Source organism: Atta colombica, unplaced genomic scaffold (assembly GCF_001594045.1).
Source record: "Atta colombica isolate Treedump-2 unplaced genomic scaffold, Acol1.0 scaffold38, whole genome shotgun sequence".
NCBI classification, from domain to species: Eukaryota; Metazoa; Arthropoda; class Insecta; order Hymenoptera; family Formicidae; genus Atta; species Atta colombica.
The window spans coordinates 2834568-2845461 of NW_017259490.1; the positions used below are offsets into that span (position 1 = coordinate 2834568).

A 10894-nucleotide genomic window follows, 5' to 3' on the forward strand; every position below is an offset into this window, starting at 1 on the left:
AATTTTTTAAAATAAATATACAACATAGATAAAATTGTTTAATAGCTTTATTTAATAGTTTTATTTGTGAAGGCATTGTAGAAGCATATGGTAAATTTGACTACTTTTATAATTATATCTTGTTTTTCCTGTACATTTTGTGATAATGCTTTGTACACTTGAATGTTTCATATAAATTTATAAAATATTATTTATGTGCCACAAATCTATTTACACATTATTACATGTATCATTGCAAAAGTTACAATAATTCTCAATCTTCTTCCAATATATATTTAACATGACAAAAAATAAGAATAGTCATAGACTAAAATTATTATAGCTACTAATTTTATATAATTTATATGACATCATAATATTTAAATAAATAATGCAGATGTCATGTAAATTATGTAAAATAAGGGAATATAATATTTGTAGTTATAAAACTCTTAGTTGTTATGTTAACACATTGTTATTTTTTATACATAATCATATGGCTACAATATTTATTCAGCGATCCGATTGTAAACGAGATTTGCGAAAAAGATTACTGAGTCTGCGTTTTGGCGTGCTGGTTGCATTCTATTAAAAAAATATATTTAACACATTAATATCGCTTAATATAAAATTGTTTATATTTATTTTTTTACATTGATTTTTTATACTTACTTCATCTTGTCGTTTTAGCGAGAATATGTTCTTCAGCGAATGAGGAGTAGTCGTGGTTCTTCTATCTACATTTCGCTCTCTTAATATACGTGAACTTGGGCTTCTTACTTCATTACCCTACAGAAATTTTTAGTAATAATTTTCTAATGATACGATTGCATAATAAAAGCGTCGTAAAAAATTATTCTTTCAGTTTTAGCGAATTCTTGAACAGATTTTTTTATAGCTATGTGCAAAGAATATGCACAGTAATAGCACGAGGATGCAAATACCTGCAATGCTAATTTTCCTCCATTTTTGCTTGGTGTTGGAGGACCGGGTTTTTTATATGATATCTATATATTTTATATGATATCAATAAATATTGAAAGTAAATATTTAAGAGATGATTTCATAAAAGGCAATTATTCTTACCTGAGATCTATCTTTTTTCCTGGCTTTCTGTTCTGGGAGAAGACTTTGGCTAAGACTATCGTTAAAATTTTCTTCTACTGAAGAACCCGTCTAAAAAACATGAACATATATTACTTGAGATTAATAAAATATTTAATATATTCAATAAGAATTCCAAAGATGTGATATACATTAAGAAGAAACTTACCTTAATCTCTTCTTCAGTCAAAGTTGGAGGAAGAAATTGCATTTCTGCTGGATAAGAAGATTTCAAATGAGGCTTGCAAAGAGAGTTTCTCATTTGTAAAACGGACAGACGATTGATATCTGTGATAGGCATAAAATTGCCTCTTTTCATATCAGCTGAAATAGAGAGTATCAGTTAACGCATGCCATAGAAAAATTAAATTAAATTTTTTATCAACATTGGAATATTTATAATGTGCGAAATATACTTAGATAAACATTATCAAAGACTTCCTCTTCGTCCTCTGTTTTAAATACACTACCCATCGCTTGCATACTTCTAATACTGTGCCTCCTTTCGAGTGTTTCTTCAGTTATAAGCGTTGTTATTTTATGTGCTTGTTGTATATTTTCAGGTAACATTTCTTGTTTCTCCATTCTATAATAGATTAATCGTTAAACTGACAAATTTTTTTACAATATATTTCCTATCTAAGAAATAGTTGTGCGTACTTGCAAGTCTTACGCGAAATTGTGGCTATTGGCTGGTCCGTTTGAAATTTTTTAAGATTAGTTTCTAATACTTTTACACGCTGTAATGCATTTTCCTTCTCTTGTTGCTCGATTAGGAGTTTTTCTCCTACACTCCAAAGTTGTGAACTTAAGTCGCCAACGTGTGCTTTGTATCTGTTAAGTTCATCTCTCTGTTTGTGACACATTATTTCCATTTGATTTTGTAACTTTTCTTGCATAATCTTCTCTTGATCCTTACTTGACTTCGTTATTTGCTCATCATAGAGTGTTTTCTGTAAATTTAACATTTAAACGTAACATTTACGTGAATGAGTCCTAAAATTTTAAAATATAGATATTTTTCTACTTACCATTTGTTGTTTGATATCTTCTAATTTTTGTTCATATTTGGCATGTATCTCTTTTAACTGACTGTCAAATTTTTGTTTTGCTAGTTTGCTTGACTCATTTTTTTTTTCATGTAGCTGTTGATTCTGTTCTTTCAAATGTTCTAACTCTTCTTTTAGAGATTGCACTTCAGATCCTTCAGAGATTGTTAAGTTAACTTCCGTCGACGCTGTCTCCACCAGCGCTGACTCCGTCGATTTTAATTTCTTTATTTCCGTTCTAAGATCATCGATATTTTTCTCTAATTTTATATTCCTTGAACGCATTGTGTCCATTTTAGTTTTTAGATCTTTCCTTTCCTTTGTCAACTGATTAATTTGATTTTGTAATTTCTTTTCTATCTCTATTTGACTTTTGATTTCGCCAGATTTTAAACTGTTATCGTAAAAAGTAGCTAAAGCAGTGAAAGATTCTATCTCTTCTTCAGATTTTATTACATCAATTTGCAGCGTTTTATATTTTTCCAACTCCATATTAATTACTATTTTCTCATTAGAAAATTGATCTTCTTCTACATTAGTTAATATATCCAAACATTCCTTCTCATGTATTGAACATAAATAAGTATCATGTAATTTTTGTTCTGTCCACAAGAACTTTTCCCATAAAATGTCAGAAAGAGATTTGATGTTCTCTGAATAATCAATTTGACACTTCAACAATGTATCTTCAAGATTTGTCTTCTTAATTTGCAGCTGTTTAAGTTCGTCGCAAATGGAATGTTCAGTATGAAAAATATTTTGAAACTTTGTCAGCATTTCATTCCATTTTTGTTTAGTTGATGTTAAAATAGTATCTAAATCATTGCGCGTGGCAAAAACTTTCTGCAAAGATTCCTGCAAAGATTCCTTATTTTTTATGAGGTTCTTGATATAATTATTTCGTTTCTGTGCTATTATTTCTAATTCTCGTATTTTATTTTTGAGACTGCAAACTTCTTCTTTGTCTTTTACACTATTCTCTACAAATACTTTTTGTTTCGATAAAACTTCATTCAATTCTATATTTGCATATGATAAATGCGAGATAATTTTCTGAGATTTGTGTAATTCATCAAGAGTCGTCTTGATGACATTTAAGATATTTGCATTATTGTCTATATTAATACACTTATACTTATTCTCTATATTAATGCATTCATACTCCAATACATCATGTATATCAAAGTCTGAGCACGTTTTCGTAATCATAGAATTTAAATTTTTAGTTGGATGTTCCAATTCTTGGCATAATTTTATAATTTCTTCTTGACTTGCATCTATATGCTTACAATACTCTTTACTCGTTTCAAGTTCTACATTTATTGTTTTGAGCGTGTCTTGCAATTCTGTTATTGTCCTATTTTGGTTATTAAGTTGATTTTCTAAGTCAAAGAATTTAATTTGACACTCACGTAATGATAATTTTGTTTCTTCAAGTTCTTTATTCAAGATATCCTTCGAATTATCAAATCTTTCTTGAAGCTCTTCTATGTATTGACACTTTTCTTTCAGAGCTGCTTCTTGAGTTGCTAAGACAGCGTCCTGACTGGATCTTACTTCTTGAAGATTAATAATTATCTCTTTCATCTTTTTTTCCGTCATATTTGCTTCGCTGCTCAATTTTTCCATTTTAGTTTGTAATGTCACTAAGGCCTCTTCTTTCATTCCTAATTCTTTATCTTTCATTTCAAGTGTTTCTTTATGAGAATACATTAAATCATTCTTTTCTGATTTTAAAGCTGAAACATCTAAAAGTAACTTGTTAATTTGAGCTTCTTTTAATCCTATTTGCGTCATTGTATCACTCTTTTCTTGATGTAATAAATTTAGCTTATCAGTGGCATCTTTCAACTCGAGTAATAATTTAGCGCAATCCGACTTGAGACTTTCAAGTTTATTATTTGTTTCAGTTTTCATCACTGCGTATAGTTCTTCCAATGTGTGATTCATATCTCTTAATTCTTGTACATTGCGTTTGTATTCATTTAATTCAGTGAAGAGACTTCTTTCCTTATTTTCTAAAGTATCTATTTTTTCTTTATTTTCTAATAAGTTTTGTTGTAATGTAGTATTTATTGCTTGAATTTTTGATAATTCTTCCTTATTACAGTTGAAATTATACTCTAAGTTTTCCTTTTCTTGTTGTACTTTATGATAATCATGATGTAACATGTAATATTCATGTTGCAATTTTTCAAATGTTAGTTTAACAAATTTTTTGTATTCTTCAGAGTATTGCTCAGTTTCTTTTTTTAATAATTTCAGATCTTTATTTATGTTCTGTAGCTCTTCTAATTGTGTCATAGCATGTCTCAGCAGTGACTCTCTATTTGTTAATTCATATAAATTTTGTTCCAAAACGAGTTTCTCCTCTCTAATTTCTTTTAGAACTTCAATTTCTTGTGAATATGTAAAAATAATTTGCTTTTGTTCACTTACTAATAAATCCTTTTGCTTCTTCTCTTCCTCGATATTAGCTAGTTCCACAAGATTCTGCTTATTTTGTTCTTCTAAAGCTGTAATGATTAATTGTTGCTTACATAAATTTGTATTTGTTTCATCTATTGTTGTTTTTAATTTTTTGATATCACTTTCATATGAAACGCGCATTATATTGCAGTTATGTAACATTGTTTCAATACATTTTGTAAGGTCATTAAGCGTCGAATTATTTAAATTATCAGTTTTAATCTCTACAAATTGTTGATTATCACAATGTAAAATATCTCTTAATTTTTTGTTACAATTTTCGATGGAAGATTTGTACGAATCTCTTTCATCGGTAAGCTTATGAATGCATGCAAGATGTTCTGTTATCTGTGATTTTGTTTGTTCTAAAGTAATGCTCAAATATGAGGAATTTGTCTTTTCATTTTCAAATAATTCATTCAAATTCTTCATGTCTAGTTTCAAATTTTCCAATTCTGTACTCAGTGCAACATTCGATTGTTCTGTTTCAGATAATTTTTTCTCTCTAAATGAAAGTAAATTTTTCAAATCTTCAGTTTGAGTAACAAGAGAGACTTTTTCTACTTGTAAACTTGCAACAGCTGCATTTGATACATCCAATTCCTTCTGCACATTATTTAATTCTGCTTGCACTTTATCTAGCGACTTTACCTTTTCTTGCAAATCTCTATTGGATTCTATTGCAGTTCTATAATCCTTCGTAAGAAGATCGTATCTTCCTTTTAAAGAATCAACTTGAGCATGTAATATAGCAGATTCTTCTTTGGCTTCCTGGAGTTGGATATCGATTACAGTACTTAAAACTTCGCTAGTGTTCAATGATCTAGTGGCAGGACATGATAGATCTTCAACCTCAAAACTTTGTTCTGGATTAGTATTTCTATTCAATTCTTTCATATGCGAGCGTAATTCTTCATTATGCATTCTAAGTTCTATCAGTTCTCTATCCTTTAATTCAATTTTGTTTGCTAAAGATTCCAAAGATCGTTCGCAGTTTGCAAAACTTTCCTTGTAATGTTTAGATGTTCTACGCATGCAACATAATTCCTTTGACATAGCATCTTTCTCTGTCTCCATTTTATTAATTTCATCCTGCTGTTTACTCAATTGATTTTCCATATCATTAATATATCTTTTGTAATAATCCTCTTGTGAATTATCTTCTTGTATACGAGATGGTTGAGGAGTGCTTGGCTTGAACCATCCATCTCGTAATTCCTTTATTTTTGCAGATTTTTCGTCAAGCTTCTTCTGCAACTTTTTTATTTTATTGTGCTGCATTAATATGTCATCCCGTAAATCCGCATTAGTAAATCGTTCTATCGCCAAGCTACACTTCAAATCTCTCAATTCTCGAACCCGTTCAATCAAAATTTTTTTGCTACGTCCAGAATATGTTAGAGGCGAATTCAAAAAATCCTTACTGGGCGATGTTCGCGGTGTTCTGCAATTATCCATAGATGTTGATGTATCCTCTACCTCCATAATAACTTCTTTCATAGTTTCCTTGGTAATATCTTTGCCAATAGGTAGAACACTTTCAAGAAAGGCTTTAACTCTAATTTGTGTTTCATTTCTCAAGTTGTCACACATGTTGTATTGCAGAGATTGATGTATTGCAAAAAGTACTCGACACAAATGTAACAATAACAAAGATGCAATGTATATATGTTCTTCGTTATCATCTTTGTTAACTTTAAAAGTAGGATATTCTTCTGTAAACAAACAATATAACAAAATTTAATTTTCCTACTTATATATATCGCTTAAAATTTTAAAAATTAAATGGAATTTATATTTCACTTATAGTATTGTATTCCTACTAACTTCAATTTTTACTTTTCAAATTCAAGAACTTGCAGATGATACAGTTAGGAAACTAAGCAATATGAAAAATAAGAATTTACTTGCCTTCTATAAATTTTATAATATCTTCTTGATTAAAATCCTGAAATTTCTTCCATTTTCTGTAATATATAATAAATTGAATAACAATAGGCTTAGATAACAGGTTTTGCGTTGCAAAATACTCACATTAATTTTAGGAAATTGATATAAAATATTCCATCTTGCAATTCTATTATATTTTTCACTGGTTTGTCCTGCACTTCCAGACAATTGATCTGTAAATTTAAAAAATTTGTCTATGAAACAAATTTCTTCTTGAGCTCTCTATTAAACATAATTAAAAAGTTGTAGTGTTCTTAAAACTTTAGGATTATAAAATATTTTAAATACTTAATTAAAATTAAAAATTTGCAAAGAATACAAATAAAAAAGTATGAAAAAATTCATTGTGAAATTGAGAATTCAACGTTTGTGCGATTGTAAATACACGAAAGATTACAGAGACGCTTTATGTGTATAATTTTTGGCACTTATAAATAAAATTACTACTCACCCATTCTAAGATAACTTTTTCCCATAACTCCATAACTGTCAAGCATCACCGTGTTTAAAATCGCTGGAGAATTACGGAGTACACAAACTTCCGTTACTGTACACGCAAATAATATACAGAATTCGTTTGATTTTTCGAACAACGGATATGTTGCAGAGTAGCCAACAGAATTAGAGTCAATATTTCCAGATTTTTCATGCATGCGCAGCAATCCAATGGCTAACTTAAAACCAGCATGTTGGTATGATTGACATTATAAGAACAGTTTGAAATTGATAAAAATCAAATTAATTATTCCGTTAAGAATATCGTACATACATACATACATACATTAAGCCGATCAAGTGTTGGATTTTCACACACTTTCTGCGAATTCTTGAATGAATCTTTCATAATAAATGATCGATTTGTTCTTCGAAAACGATTGGAATTCGCAATCTAATGATTAGTATTTTTATTATTACGAATTCTAGATTTGATCAACTTTGTGTAATTTATTCAGTAAAAGTTAATTGGAGTTTGCATAAATGCGAAAGGCGAAGGACCATCATCCGTGACATCGTAGAAGATTGCAGGAGATTGAGCGTTGGCCGCCGTTGGCGATTGGCAACCCTGTGAAGTGTGCATTTCAACAATTGTAAGCGATATCCCGGAAGTTTACGGCAAAAGTGAGCAAAACTAAACTTTAACTGGCGAGCGAGTATTCAAATACGAATATAAATATTGACGGATACTGACAAGTATTCGGAGGAGGCACTTATCAAGCATCGAAGCCGCGAATCTCATGTGATCAGCATTTAGCAGCGTTCTTACGCAGAAGCAGCAGCGTCATGAGCCTAATCGCGGATCCATTTCTGTTCGTAATCGCGCTATTTGTCACGGGCTGTGTGCTGTTTCTTCTGGTGTATTATGTATCCTTTTTGTCACCCAGGTTCATTCCATCTCTTTTGACAATTTCAACGCTGGGTTCACGAAACGATAGCCTTTCTACGCATGAGACTTTCTTCGCAATAAGAGGTTATTTTGGAATTGGCAGCGATGCAATGGCGCCAATTTCAAATCTTCCTCCCGCCTGCACAAGCAAGAAAGAATCAGAACTTTGGTGTTTTCCAGCGAGAGACAGCTGACACAGTGGCTAGGTTCCAAAATTGACTACCAGCGAATTGACTGCAAAATTGACTGAAAATGTATAGTGCACGTAACGTAAACTGTAGCATTTTCAATGCTGGTAGTAAATTGGAACACAGTCAGTGTAACACACTGGCACAAAAATAAATCATTCCATTCTTGTTTAATATTGACAAACAAGAAGTAATGATTCATTGTGTTTTACGATTACATTGTATTTTTACTATGTTACTACTAGATTAGTGTATGTTAAATAAAATGCTGTTTTATATAAAGTATCTGAATGCAGTGACAATCAACAATGAAATAATATGTACATGTATATTCTGTTAAATAATATGACAATATCATTATTGGATATTTAGTTATTTAAAATATTTATATTTAATTTTGCTAATTTCATGTATAAGCTTTGCACTAATCTTGTGTAACGCAAATAATTGAATTTGTTATTAGACATTATTAAATATCATTACTTTCCTTGACTGAAGTGTAAAGATTATAACGCTGTCTGATCTTGAGTGTGATTATCTGAATGCACAAGAATGTTGTTCCAAGTTAAATATGGTATGATATATGCCATATAAGATATAGCATATCTTATATATATATATATATATATTTACACACACACGCACACGACATGACACGCACACACACATACAGGATGTCCCAAAAATTTTTCGCCAATCTTTTGTGTATAGATAGAGCGGACTAAACTGAGTTGAAAAGATCTCTACTATTTTGCAATTTTCGCAATAGTTAACAAGATATTAATTATTAAAAATTATTAAATATTGGTCTTGAATAATTTTTTATTCAAATACTATCAATTTTACAGAAAAACTGCAAGAGATAAAAATTATTTATTTTCTTCTCATAGAACTCTAAGAATTTTTTCGGAATTTTTTATCAACTTTTTAGTACTGCATTTTTTTATTTTTACTAACATAAAAAAATACGGTATTAAAAAATTCTGAAAAAATTTTTAAAACTATGAAAAGAAAATAAATGTCTCTTGCAGTTTTTTTAAGTTGATAATATTTGAATAAAAAATTAGTTAAGACTAATATTTGGCAATTCAATAATTAATATCTTGTTAACTATTGCAAAAATTGCAAAATAGTAGGACTTTTCGACTCAGTTTAGTTCACTCTATCTACATAAAAGCGATTGGCAAAAACTTTCGGGACATCCTGTATATAAATGTGATGTAAATTATTCATTAATTTTCATTTGCAGGGAGTTTTGCCAAAGTTGATAGGACATACGTTTGTGGTATTTCTTTTATTGATACATGGACAGTTTATATTAACGCTGATGAACATACCAATGTCAATTTGGTTGTTTTACGAGTACTTTAGCGTTCCCAGTGGTAATATGGGAGTTTATGATCCCACAGAGATTCACAATCGCAGCAAGTTAAAAAGATACACGCGTGATTGTATGATTCATCTCGGATATTGCATTGTATTCTTTTTCATTTATCTTTATTGGTAAGTATTACAAATACAATTTATACATAATAAAAGAAATATGGAAGATACATATTTTTATATATAGCGAGTAAGAAATGGAAAATATTTATTCTTGTTTCCTCTTTAGCATGATTGTGGCGTTACTCAAGGGAGACCCGATCAATAGAAACGACGACATAATAGATTTGTAAACATACAGAAAATTAAAGCAAAAAAAATCTTTTTTATATATATATTATGTTTACGTTATCTTATATTCTAATGATATAAGAATTTTTTACTTCCACTATATTTACACAGCACATCACGTTCTTTAAACAATAAGTGTTATTTATGAAATGCTTTTCCCATTATTTAAGAATCATTTTTATTTAAATATTTAGCTGAATACGTGTATTGCTTTCAAATAACTGCTATCATTTTGGTTCCAATTTATTTCAAGATAACAATTTCTGATAAATATTTTTCACTCTTTCGTCTACTTGATATTTTTGATAATACTTTTGATTTCAAGGCCTAAAACTATTATTCGCGCTAAGGCCTAATAAAATAAATGGGAACTGTATAGATATCAACGAATACCAAATGTATTATCACGTTCATTTGCGTATGCGAACAATCTTAAGTTTCTAGTCGTAAACGATGTAAGAGTGAATGTCTGTATCATAATAGGGATTGCGTGTTTAAGAGTAATAATACAATCGTAATATTTTAATATTACATTTCATTATATCTTAATCCGAATACGGGAATGCAACCATTGAAGTCTCCCTTTTCTCCTTGTTTCCTTCAAATGTGATAATCTGCAACAAATATTTTTTAGGAGGGCCGCGATCTGCAATTTCTTGTTATATCACACGATTTTTCTTGTCAACTGTTGTTGAAATGAATCCCAAGTTCATAATAAGAGACACTATCGCAGACACAAAGGAGAATACACAGGAACGTGAGACCTCATTGTCGTCACTGTCATTGCCGTTCTATTTCACATGTTTGTCAAGTCAAGTTGACTTAAGTTTAATGGCAGTTGGATGAGATTGGATCGATTTAATGGGTGCGGTGTAGGTGATTAGTCTATCCTCTCTTTATTATGGAAGGGCACGCTTATTTTTAGATCGAATTCAAAGCGGAATCTACATAGTCGCGTAGGAGTGCGTTCTGTTTCACGCTTGATGTATCATTTTATTCTTGTTCACCGAATATTAATGAAGAGTAAAATGATCCATCATGCACATCATGCGTGAAATGGAATGCACACTAACGCCCGTTTCCAATTGTAGATTAAC

At 30.1% G+C, this 10894-nt stretch overlaps 2 protein-coding genes across 2 annotated transcripts; one reads left to right on the top strand and one right to left on the bottom strand.

Moving 5' to 3' along the window:
- Positions 1-29: 29 nt before the first annotated feature.
- On the bottom strand, positions 30-6227 carry LOC108691013 (golgin subfamily B member 1-like). The gene is made up of 8 exons (XM_018198619.1): positions 2115-6227; positions 1744-2036; positions 1500-1669; positions 1253-1407; positions 1066-1155; positions 924-986; positions 652-768; positions 30-564 (listed from the first exon to the last, which is right to left on the bottom strand). The coding sequence occupies exons 1-8, from the start codon at positions 6192-6194 to the stop codon at positions 493-495; spliced, it is 5040 nt and encodes a 1679-aa protein (XP_018054108.1). The 5' UTR covers positions 6195-6227; the 3' UTR covers positions 30-492.
- Positions 6228-7554: 1327 nt separating this feature from the next.
- LOC108691015 (protein cornichon homolog 4) lies at positions 7555-10328 on the top strand. The gene is made up of 4 exons (XM_018198622.1): positions 7555-7913; positions 8629-8697; positions 9373-9626; positions 9736-10328. The coding sequence occupies exons 1-4, from the start codon at positions 7833-7835 to the stop codon at positions 9797-9799; spliced, it is 468 nt and encodes a 155-aa protein (XP_018054111.1). The 5' UTR covers positions 7555-7832; the 3' UTR covers positions 9800-10328.
- The last annotated feature ends 566 nt before the right edge of the window (positions 10329-10894 follow it).